This window comes from Haemorhous mexicanus, chromosome 23, assembly GCF_027477595.1.
Source record: "Haemorhous mexicanus isolate bHaeMex1 chromosome 23, bHaeMex1.pri, whole genome shotgun sequence".
Lineage (NCBI taxonomy): Eukaryota > Metazoa > Chordata > Aves > Passeriformes > Fringillidae > Haemorhous > Haemorhous mexicanus.
The window spans coordinates 6,803,375-6,816,363 of record NC_082363.1 but is presented as its reverse complement, the minus strand read 5'-3'; the positions used below and the strand labels follow the sequence as shown (position 1 = coordinate 6,816,363).

Here is a 12,989-nt window from a genome sequence, read left to right as displayed (position 1 = left end):
TTGGGATTGAGGAGCCTTGACTCCATGGGCAGGGCTGGGCTGGCCAGGGGAATTCCAGGGATCAAAAATTCCTGAATTTCTGCACTTGAACACCAAACTCCAGCAGTTAATTCATTAATAAATATTATTTCCTCATCATTCCTCCTCCTTTCATCCCCTTGGGAAGTTTTATTTTTCTGGGATAATCACTGGGAGAATTCCAGGGATCAAAATTCCCAGATTTCTGCACTTGAACACCAAAATCCAGCAGCTCATTAATTCATTAATTCGTGTTATTCCCTTTTAATTTTCACTCCTTTTTCCCCTTTGGAATATTTTAATTTTCTGGGATAAACACTGAGAGAACTCCAGGGATCCAAATTCCTGAATTTCTGCACTTGAACACCAAACTCCAGCAGCTCATTAATTCATTAATAAATATTATTTCCTCATAATTCCTCCTCCTTTTATCCCTTTGGGAAGTTTTAATTTTCTGGGATAATCACTGGGAGAATTCCAGGGATCCCAAATTCCTGAATTTCTGCACTTTATTACCAAAATCCAGCAGTTAATTAATTCATTAATTCATATTATTCCCTTTTATTTTTCACTCCTTTTTCACCTTTGGAATATTTTATTTTTCTGGAATAAACACTGAGAGAATTCCAGGGATCCCAAATTCCTGAATTTCTGCACTTGAACACCAAAATCCAGCAGCTCATTAAATCATTAATTCATATTATTTCCTCATCATTCCTCCTCCTTAATTCATATTATTTCCTCATCATTCCTCCTCCTTTTATCCCTTTGGAATATTTTAATTTTCTAGGATAATCACTGGGGCCTTGGAATATTTTATTTTTCTGGGATAATCACTGGGAGAATTCCAGGGATCAAAATTCCTGAATTTCTGCACTTGAACACCAAACTCCAGCAGCTCATTAATTCATTAATAAATATTATTTCCTCATCATTCCTCCTCCTTTCATCCCCTTGGGAAGTTTTATTTCCCTGGGATAATCACTGAGGCCTTGGAGAATTCCAGGGATCCAAATTTCTGTTATTCCCTTTTATTTTTCACTCCTTTTTCACCTTTGGAATATTTTAATTTTCTGGGATAATCACTGGGAGAATTCCAGGGATCCAAAATTCCCAGAATTTCTGCACTTTATTACCAAAATCCAGCAGCTCATTAAATCATTAATTCGTGTTATTTCCTCATCATTCCTCCTCCTTTTATTCCTTTGGGAAATTTTAATTTTCTAGGATAATCACTGGGGCCTTGGAATATTTTATATTTCTGGGATAATCACTGGGAGAATTCCAGGGATCCCAAATTCCAGAATTTCTGCACTTTATTACCAAACTCCAGCAGCTCATTAATTCATTAATTCATATTATTTCCTCATCATTCCTCCTCCTTTTATCCCTTTGGAAAATTTTAATTTTCTGGGATAAACACTGGGGCCTTGGAATATTTTATTTTTCTGGGATAATCACTGGGAGAATTCCAGGGATCCAAAATTCCCAGAATTTCTGCACTTGAACACCAAAATCCAGCAGCTCATTAATTCATTAATTCATATTATTTCCTCATCATTCCTCCTCCTTCTATTCCTTTGGAATATTTTAATTTTCTGGGATAAACACTGAGAGAATTCCAGGGATCCAAAATTCCCTGAATTTCTGCACTTTATTACCAAAATCCAGCAGCTCATTAATTCATTAATAAATATTATTTCCTCATCATTCCTCCTCCTTTCATCCCCTTGGGAAATTTTAATTTTCTGGGATAATCACTGGGAGAATTCCAGGGATCCCAAATTCCTGAATTTCTGCACTTTATTACCAAAATCCAGCAGCTCATTAATTCATTAATTCATATTATTTCCTCATAATTCCTTCTCCTTTTATTCCTTTGGAATATTTTAATTTTCTGGGATAATCACTGGGGCCTTGGAATATTTTATTTTTCTGGGATAATCACTGGGAGAATTCCAGGGATCAAAATTCCTGAATTTCTGCACTTTATTACCAAAATCCAGCAGTTCATTAATTCATTAATAAATATTATTTCCTCATCATTCCTCCTCCTTTCATCCCCTTGGGAAGTTTTATTTCCCTGGGATAATCACTGAGGCCTTGGAGAATTCCAGGGATCCAAATTTCTGTTATTCCCTTTTATTTTTCACTCCTTTTTCACCTTTGGAATATTTTAATTTTCTGGGATAATCACTGGGAGAATTCCAGGGATCCAAAATTCCCAGAATTTCTGCACTTTATTACCAAACTCCAGCAGCTCATTAATTCATTAATAAATATTATTTCCTCATCATTCCTCCTCCTTTTAGCCCTTTGGAAAGTTTTAATTTTCTGGGATAATCAGTGGGGCCTTGGAGAATTCCAGGGATAAAAACTCCCAGAATTTCTGCACTTTATTACCAAAATCCAGCAGCTCATTAATTCATTAATTCATATTATTTCCTTTTAATTTTCACTCCTTTTTCACCTTTGGAATATTTTAATTTTCTGGGATAATCACTGGGAGAATTCCAGGGATCAAAATTCCTGAATTTCTGCACTTTATTACCAAAATCCAGCAGCTCATTAAATCATTAATTCATATTATTTCCTCATCATTCCTCCTCCTTTTATCCCTTGGGAAATTTTAATTTTCTGGGATAAACACTGGGAGAATTCCAGGGATCAAAATTCCTGAATTTCTGCACTTGAACACCAAAATCCAGCAGCTCATTAATTCATTAATAAATATTACTCCCTTTTAATTCCTTCTCCTTTTATCCCTTGGGAAGTTTTAATTTTCTGGGATAAACACTGGGAGAATTCCAGGGGTCAAAATTCCTGAATTTCTGCACTTGAACACCAAACTCCAGCAGCTCATTAATTCATTAATAAATATTATTCCCTTTTATTTTTCACTCCTTTTTCCCCTTTGGAATATTTTAATTTTCTGGGATAATCACTGGGAGAATTCCAGGGATCCCAAATTCCTGAATTTCTGCACTTTGTTACCAAAATCCAGCAGCTCATTAATTCATTAATAAATATTATTTCCTCATCATTCCTCCTCCTTCTATTCCTTGGAAAGTTTTAATTTTCTGGGATAATCACTGGGAGAATTCCAGGGATCCAAAATTCCCAGAATTTCTGCACTTGATTACCAAAATCCAGCAGCTCATTAATTCATTAATTCATATTATTTCCTCATCATTCCTCCTCCTTTCATCCCCTTGGAAAATTTTAATTTTCTGGGATAATCACTGGGAGAATTCCAGGGATCCCAAATTCCCAGAATTTCTGCACTTTATTACCAAAATCCAGCAGCTGGGGAGTGCTAATTAATTCATTAATTAATATTATTTCCACATAATTCCTTCTCCATTTTACCCTGGGAAAGTTTTAATTTTCTGGGATAATCACTGGGGCCTTGGAGAATTCCAGGGATCCCAAATTCCTGAATTTCTGCACTTTATTACCAAACTCCAGCAGCTGGGGAGTGCTAATTAATTCATTAATTAATATTATTTCCTCATCATTCCTCCTCCTTTCATCCCTTTGGAAAATTTTAATTTCCTGGGATAATCACTGAGGCCTTGGAGAATTCCAGGGATAAAAATTCCCAGAATTTCTGCACTTTATTACCAAACTCCAGCAGCTGGGGAGTGCTAATTAATTCATTAATTAATATTATTTCCTCATCATTCCTCCTCCTTTCATCCCTTTGGGAAATTTTAATTTTCTGGGATAATCACTGGGAGAATTCCAGGGATCCCAAATTCCTGAATTTCTGCACTTTATTACCAAACTCCAGCAGCTGGGGAGTGCTAATTAATTCATTAATTCATATTATTTCCTCACCATTCCTTCTCCATTTTACCCTGGGAAAGTTTTCTTTTTTTGGGATGAACATTGGGAATAAAATTTGGAATAAAATTTGCGATAAAACCTTTTTTGTTTGGCCAAAGGGGGATCAGGAGCTGTTTTCCTCCAGAAAAAAAAAAAGGGAATTTCTGAATTTCTGCTTTGTTCCCCCTCTAAAACCTGGGCATTGCCAGAAAATGGGGATTTGGGTTGTTTTTCTCCATTTTTGGGGTTTTTGGGGCAGGATGCTACCGGAGGTGGAACGAGGACGGGAGCAGCAGCTGCGTCAGGTGCAGGAACCAGAGCCTGGCCAGCCCCTCGGGGCACAACCTCAGCGAGTGCAGGAGCTGTGAGTGCCCCCTTTTTGAATTAATTCTTTTTAATTAAACTCATTAAATTCATTAAATCCATTGGGAAAATGGATCGGGATCGCTCGGTGGCGATCGCCGCGAAAACGCCGCCGAAAGGCAGCAAAAAATGGAGATTTGTGTCCCATTAACTTGGGTTTAATTAACTTTAATTTCAATATTTTTGGTAATTTTCGGTATCAATTCCTGCAGCAAAAATGGAGATTTTTATCCCATTAACTTGGAGTTAATTAACTTTAAATTTCAATATTTTTGGTAATTTTTGGTATCAATTCCTGCAGCAAAAATGGAGATTTGTATCCCATTAATTTGGGTTTAATTAACTTTTAATTTAATTATTTTTGGTAGTTTTTGGTATCAATTCCTGCAGCAAAAATGGAGATTTGTATCCCATTAATTTGGAGTTAATTAACTTTAAATTTCAATATTTTTGGTAATTTTTGGTATCAATCCCTGCAGCAAAAATGGAGGTTTGTGTCCCATTAATTTGGGTTTAATTATCTTTAATTTAATTATTTTTGGTAATTTTTGGTATCAATTCCTGCAGCAAAAATGGAGATTTGTGTCCCATTAATTTGGGTTTAATTAACTTTAATTTAATTATTTTTGGTAATTTTTAGCATCAATTCCTGCAGCAAAAATTCCTCAGAAATCCAGCAAAAAATGGAGATTTGTATCCCATTAATTTGGGTTTAATTAACTTTCAAATTTCAATATTTTTTGTAATTTTTGGTATCAATTCCTGCAGCAAAAATGGAGACTTTTATCCCATTAATTTGGGTTTAATTAACTTTTAATTTAATTATTTTTGGTAGTTATTGGTATCAATTCCTGCAGCAAAAATGGAGATTTGTATCCCATTAATTTGGAGTTAATTAACTTTAATTTAATTATTTTTTGTAATTTTTGGTATCAATTCCTGCAGCAAAAATGGAGATTTTTATCCCATTAATTTGGGTTTAATTAACTTTAAATTTAATTATTTTTGGTAGTTATTGGTATCAATTCCTGCTGCAAAAATTCCTCAGGAATCCAGCAAAAAATGGAGATTTTTATCCCATTAATTTGGGTTTAATTAACTTTAAATTTCAATATTTTTGGTAATTTTTGGTATCAATTCCTGCAGCAAAAATTCCTCAGGAATGCAGCAAAATATGGAGATTTGTGTCCCATTAATTTGGGTTTAATTAACTTTTAAATTTCAATATTTCTGGTAATTTTTGGTATCAATTCCTGCAGCAAAAATGGAGATTTGTATCCCATTAACTTGGAGTTAATTAACTTTTAATTTAATTATTTTTGGTATCAATTCCTGCAGCGAAAATGGAGATTTGTATCCCATTAATTTGGGTTTAATTAACTTTTAATTTAATTATTTCTGGTAATTTTTGGTATCAATTCCTGCAGCAAAAATTCCTCAGGAATGCAGCAAAAAAATGGAGATTTTTATCCCATTAATTTGGAGTTAATTAACTTTAAATTTAATTATTTCTGGTACTTTTCGGTATCAATTCCTGCAGCAAAAATGGAGATTTGTATCCCATTAATTTGGATTAAATTAACGTTTAATTTAATTATTTCTGGTAATTTTTGGTATCAATTCCTGCAGCAAAAATTCCTCAGAAATCCAGCAAAAAATGGAGATTTGTATGGCATTAACTTGGAGTTAATTAACTTTAAATTTCAATATTTTTGGTAATTTTTGGTATCAATTCCTGCAGCAAAAATGGAGATTTGTATCCCATTAATTTGGGTTTAATTAACTTTAATTTAATTATTTTTTGTAATTTTTGGTATCAATTCCTGCAGCAAAAATGGAGATTTGTATCCCATTAATTTGGAGTTAATTAACTTTAAATTTAATTATTTCTGGTAATTATTGGTATCAATTCCTGCTGCAAAAATTCCTCAGGAATGCAGCAAAAAATGGAGATTTGTATCCCATTAACTTGGAGTTAATTAACTTTAAATTTAATTATTTCTGGTAATTTTTGGCATCAATTCCTGCTGCAAAAATTCCTCAGGAATGCAGCAAAAAATGGAGATTTGTATCCCATTAACTTGGAGTTAATTAACTTTAAATTTCAATATTTTTGGTAATTTTTGGTATCAATTCCTGCAGCAAAAATGGAGATTTTTATCCCATTAATTTGCAGTTAATTAATTTTAAATTTAATTATTTCTGGTAATTTTTGGTATCAATTCCTGCAGCAAAAATGGAGACTTTTATCCCATTCATTTGGATTAAATTAACGTTTAATTTAATTATTTCTGGTAATTATTGGTATCAATTCCTGCAGCAAAAATTCCTCACAAATCCAGCAAAAAATGGAGATTTTTATCCCATTAATTTGGGTTTAATTAACTTTAAATTTCAATATTTTTGGTAATTTTTGGCATCAATTCCTGCAGTAAAACTGCTCAGGAATGCAGCAAAAAATGGAGATTTTTATCCCATTAACTTGGAGTTACTTAACTTTAAATGTAATTATTTTTGGTAGTTATTGGTATCAATTCCTGCAGCAAAAATGGAGATTTGTATCCCATTAATTTGGAGTTAATTAACTTTAAATTTAATTATTTTTGGTAGTTATTGGTATCAATTCCTGCAGCAAAAATTCCTCAGAAATCCAGCAAAAAATGGAGATTTTTATCCCATTAATTTGGAGTTAATTAACTTTAAATTTAAATATTTTTGGTAATTATTGGCATCAATTCCTGCAGCAAAAATTCCACCAAAAGGCAATAAAAAAATGGAGATTTTTATCCGATTAATTTGGAGTTAATTAACTTTAAATTTAAATATTTTTGGTAATTTTTGGCATCAATTCCTGCAGCAAAAATTCCTCAGAAATCCAGCAAAAAATGGAGATTTGTATCCCATTAATTTGGGTTTAATTAACTTTAAATTCAAATATTTTTGGTAATTTTTGGCATCAATTCCTGCAGCAAAAATTCACCAAAAAGCAATAAAAAAATGGAGATTTTTATCCCATTAATTTGGATTTAATTAACTTTAAATGTAATTATTTTTGGTAATTATTGGCATCAATTCCTGCAGTAAAAATTCCACCAAAAGGCAATAAAAAAATGGAGATTTTTATCCCATTAATTTGGATTTAATTAACTTTAAATTTAATTATTTCTGGTAATTTTTGGCATCAATTCCTGCAGCAAAAATTCCTCAGAAAGACAGCAAAAATGGAGGTTTTTATCCCATTAATTTGGAGTTAATTAACTTTAAATGTAATTATTTTTGGTAATTATTGGCATCAATTCCTGCAGCAAAATCTCCTCAAAAATACAGAAAAAAAAGGAGATTTTTTTAATCCCACATCCTGGAATTAATTTGGAGTTAATTAACTTTAAATGTAATTAATTTTGGTAATTATTGACATCAATTCCTGCAGCAAAAATTCCTCAGAAATGCAGCAAAAAATTGAGATTTTAATCCCACGTCCTGGAATTAATTTGAATTTAATTAACTTTAAATGTAATTATTTCTGGTAATTATTGGCATCAATTCCTGCAGCAAAAATTCACCAAAAAGCAATAAAAAAATGGAGATTTTTATCCCATTAATTTGAATTTAATTAACTTTAAATTCAAATATTTTTGGTAATTTTTGGCATCAATTCCTGCAGCAAAAATTCCTCAGAAATGCAGCAAAAAATTGAGATTTTAATCCCACATCCTGAAATTAATTTGAATTTAATTAACTTATTTTTGGTGATTATTGGCATCAATTCCTGCAGCAAAAATTCACCAAAAAGCAATAAAAAAATGGAGATTTTTATCCCATTAATTTGGATTTAATTAACTTTAAATTTAAATATTTTTGGTAATTATTGGCATCAATAACTCTGCAAAAATGCAGCAAAAATGGAGATTTTCATTCCATGGAATCCAAAAACCTTTCCCAAGCTCCAGGTGGGACTTGGAGCAGGAAAAGCTTTGGGAATATGGGAATTTGGTGTGCAGGAAGGGGGGAAAATGTGAAATATTCTGATTTTTTCCCAGCTGGGAGCAGAGGGATGAATCCCCCGGTGAACGTGAGCTCAACCTTCATCCAGAACTTCGGTGAGAACCTGGAATGGGGGAATGACAGAAGGGAGCTGAGGAGTAAAAAATGGTAAAATGGGTTTAAAATGGGATTTTATGAGTTTAAAATGGGATTTTCTGAGGTTAAAACGGGATTTTATGAGTTTAAAACGGGATTTAATGAGTTTAAAATGGGATTTTATGAGTTTAAAATGGGATTTTGTGACTTTAAAATGGGATTTTATGAGTTTAAAATGGGATTTTATGAGTTTAAAAGGGGATTTAATGAGTTTAAAATGGGATTTTATGAGTTTAAATGGGATTTAATGGGTTTAAAATGGGATTTTATGAGGTTAAAACGGGATTTTATGAGTTTAAAACCGGATTTTATGAGTTTAAAACGGGATTTAATGGGTTTAAAAGGGGATTTAATGAGTTTAAAATGGGATTTAATGAGTTTAAAAGGGGATTTTATGAGTTTAAAATGGGATTTTGTGACTTTAAAATGGGATTTTATGAGTTTAAAATGGGATTTTATGAGTTTAAAAGGGGATTTAATGAGTTTAAAATGGGATTTTATGAGTTTAAATGGGATTTAATGAGTTTAAAATGGGATTTTATGAGTTTAAAATGGGATTGAATGAGTTTAAAATGGGATTTAATGAGTTTAAAAGGGGATTTTATGAGTTTAAAACGGGATTTAATGGGTTTAAAAGGGATTTTATGAGTTTAAAATGGGATTTTATGAGTTTAAAAAGGGATTTAATGGGTTTAAAATGGGATTTTGTGAGTTTAAAATGGGATTTAATGAGTTTAAAATGGGATTTTATGGGTTTAAAACGGGATTTTATGAATTTAAAATGGGATTTAATGGGTTTAAAATGGGATTTTATGAGTTTAAAAGGGGATTTAATGGGTTGAAAATGGGATTTAATGAGTTTAAAATGGGATTTAATGAGTTTAAAATGGGATTTAATGAGTTTGAAACGGGATTTTATGAGTTTAAAATGGGATTTTGTGAGTTTAAAAGGGGATTTTATGAGTTTAAAATGGGATTTAATGGGTTTAAAAGGGGATTTAATGAGTTTAAAATGGGATTTTATGAGTTTAAACGGGATTTTATGAGTTTAAAATGGGATTTAATGAGTTTAAAATGGGATTTAATGAGTTTTAAAAAGGGATTTAATGAGTTTAAAACGGGATTTAATGAGTTTAAAAGGGGATTTAATGGGTTTAAAACGGGATTTTATGAGTTAAAAGGGGATTTTATGATTTTAAAACGGGATTTAATGGGTTTAAAAGGGGATTTTATTAGTTTAAAACGGGATTTTTTGAGTTTAAAACGGGATTTAATGAGTTTAAAAGGGGATTTAATGAGTTTAAAATGGGATTTAATGGGTTTAAAAGGGATTTTATGAGTTTAAAATGGGATTTAATGGGTTTAAAATGGGATTTTATGAGTTTAAAATGGGATTTAATGAGTTTAAAACGGGATTTTATGAGTTTAAAATGGGATTTTATGAGTTTAAAATGGGATTTTCTGAGTTTAAAACGGGATTTTATCAGTTTAAAAAGGGATTTAATGGGTTTAAAATGGAATTTTATGAGTTTAAAACGGGATTTTATCAGATTAAAATGGGATTTTATGAGTTTAAAAGGGGATTTTATGAGTTTAAAATGGGATTTTATGAGTTTAAAAAGGGATTTTATGAGTTTAAAACGGGATTTTATGGGTTTGAAATGGGATTTTATGAGTTTAAAACGGGATTTAATGAGTTTAAAATGGGATTTTATGAGTTTAAAAAGGGATTTAATGGGTTTAAAATGGGATTTTATGAGTTTAAAAAGGGATTTAATGGGTTTAAAATGGGATTTTATGAGTTTAAAAAGGGATTTAATGGGTTTAAAATGGGATTTTATGAGTTTAAAATGGGATTTTATGAGTTTAAAATGGGATTTAATGGGTTTAAAATGGGATTTTATGAGTTTAAAACGGGATTTTATGAGTTTAAAATGGGATTTAATGAGTTTAAAACGGGATTTTATGGGTTTAAAAGGGGATTTTATGAGTTTAAAAGGGGATTTTATGAGTTTAAAAGGGGATTTTATGAGGTTAAAACGGGATTTTATGAGTTTAAAATGGGATTTAATGAGTTTAAAAAGGGATTTTATGAGTCAAAAAGCAACTGAATTTGTTAAATGAGTTTAAAAAGTGATTGAATTTGTTAAAATGAGTTTAGAAAGGGATTTAATGAGTTAAAAGTGATTCAATTTGTTAAAATGATTTTTAAAAGTGATTTATTGAGTTTAACAAGGGATTTAATGAGTTACAAATGATTAAATTTGTTAAAATGAGTTTTTAAAGGGATTTCATGAGTTAAAAGTGTTTGAATTTCTTAAAATTAGTCTAAAAAGTGATTTAATGACTTTCAAAAGAGTTTAACCAGTGAAAGTGCTTTCATTTGTTGAAATGAGTTTTAAAAAAATGGATTGAATGAGTTTTTAAAGTGATTTGATGGGTTTGAAATGGTTTAATTTGTTAAAATGAGTTTAAAAAGTGATTTAATGGGTTTAGAGTGGTTTAATTTGTTGAGATGAGTTTAAAAAGGGATTTTAAGTGGTTTAATTTGTTGAGATGAGTTTAAAAAGGGATTTAAAGTGGTTTAATATTTGTTAAAATGAGTTTAAATATGGATTTAAAGTGGTTTAATTTGTTAAAATGAATTTTAAAAGGGATTTAAAGCGGTTTCATTTGTTGAGATGAGTTTAAAAAGGGATTTAAAGTGGTTTAATATTTGTTAAAATGAGTTTAAAAAGGGATTTAAAGTGGTTTAATTTGTTAAAATGAATTTTAAAAGGGATTTAAAGCGGTTTCATTTGTTGAGATGAGTTTAAAAAGGGATTTAAAGTGGTTTAATATTTGTTAAAATGAATTTAAAAAGGGATTTAAAGTGGTTTCATTTGTTGAGATGAGTTTAAAAAGGGATTTGAAGTGGTTTAATTTGTTGAGATGAGTTCAAAAAGGGATTTAAAGCGGTTTAATTTGTTAAAATGAGTTTAAATATGGATTTAAAGTGGTTTAATTTGTTAAAATGAGTTTTAAAAGGGATTTAAAGTGGTTTAATATTTGTTAAAATGAGTTTAAATATGGATTTAAAGTGGTTTAATTTGTTGAAATGAGTTTAAAAAGGGATTTAAAGTGGTTTAATATTTGTTGAAATGAGTTTAACTATTGATTTAAAGTGGTTTAATTTGTTAAAATGAGTTTAAAAACGGATTTAAAGTGGTTTAATTTGTTAAAATGAGTTTAAAAAGGGATTTAAAGTGGTTTAATTTGTTAAAATGTATTTAAAAAGGGATTTAAAGTGGTTTAGTTTGTTAAAATGAGTTTTAAAAGGGATTTGAAGTGGTTTAATTTGTTGAGATGAGTTTAAAAAGGGATTTAAAGTGGTTTAATATTTGTTAAAATGAATTTAAAAAGGGATTCAAAGTGGTTTCATTTGTTAAAATGAGTTTAAATATGGATTTAAAGTGGTTTAATTTGTTAAAATGAGTTTTAAAAGGGATTTAAAGTGGTTTAATTTGTTGAGATGAGTTTTAAAAGGGATTTAAAGTGGTTTAATTTGCTAAAATGAGTTTAAAAAGGGATTTAAAGTGGTTTCATTTGTTGAGATGAATTTAAAAAGGGATTTAAAGCGGTTTAATATTTGTTAAAATGAATTTAAAAAGGGATTTAAAGTGGTTTAATTTGTTAAAATGAGTTTAAATATGGATTTAAAGTGGTTTAATATTTGTTAAAATGAGTTTAAAAAGGGATTTAAAGTGGTTTAATTTGTTGAGATGAGCTTAAAAAGGGATTTAAAGTGGTTTAATATGTTAAAATGAATTTTAAAAGGGATTTAAAGTGGTTTAATTTGTTGAGATGAGTTTAAAAAGGGATTTAAAGTGGTTTCATTTGTTGAGATGAGTTTAAAAAGGGATTTAAAGTGGTTTAATATTTGTTAAAATGAGTTTAAAAAGGGATTTAAAGCGGTTTAATTTGTTAAAATGTATTTAAAAAGGGATTTAAAGTGGTTTAATTTGTTAAAATGAGTTTAAAAAGGGATTTAAAGTGGTTTAATTTGTTGAGATGAGTTTAAAAAGGGATTTAAAGTGGTTTAATTTGTTAAAATGAGTTTAAATATGGATTTAAAGCGGTTTAATTTGTTAAAATGAATTTAAAAAGGGATTTAAAGTGGTTTAATTTGTTAAAATGAGTTTAAAAGGGATTTGAAGTGGTTTAATATTTGTTAAAATGAGTTTAAATATGGATTTAAAGTGGTTTCATTTGTTGAGATGAGTTTAAAAAGGGATTTAAAGCGGTTTAATTTGTTAAAATGAGTTTAAAAAGGGATTTAAAGTGGTTTAATTTGTTAAAATGTATTTATAAAGGGATTTAAAACGGTTTAATTTGTTAAAATGAGTTCAAAAAGGGATTTAAAGCGGTTTAATTTGTTAAAATGTATTTAAAAAGGGATTTAAAGCGGTTTAATTTGTTAAAATGAATTTTAAAAGGGATTTAAAGCGGTTTAATTTGTTAAAATGTATTTAAAAAGGGATTTAAAGCGGTTTAATTTGTTGAGATGAGTTCAAGAAGTGCTCAAATGTCCAAAGTGACTCATTGATGAAAAGAAGTCCCAACTGATCCAATCCCTGGCAGCCGCCCCTGCCCCTGCAGCT

At 30.1% G+C, this 12,989-nt stretch overlaps 1 protein-coding gene across 7 annotated transcripts in view; it reads left to right on the top strand.

Annotated features, from left to right (window-relative positions):
• Positions 1–12,989, top strand: part of C23H1orf159 (chromosome 23 C1orf159 homolog) — a 29,664-nt gene that overhangs the window by 6,397 nt on the left and 10,278 nt on the right. For 5 of the 7 annotated variants that reach the window (XM_059866640.1, XM_059866641.1, XM_059866645.1 and 2 more), the window contains 2 exons: positions 4,106–4,210; positions 8,250–8,309. In XM_059866640.1, the coding sequence (XP_059722623.1) occupies positions 4,106–4,210; positions 8,250–8,309 (165 nt within the window). The remainder of the gene's footprint in view (positions 1–4,105; positions 4,211–8,249; positions 8,310–12,989) is intronic. The other 2 variants (XM_059866646.1, XM_059866647.1) reach the window with 1 other exon arrangement.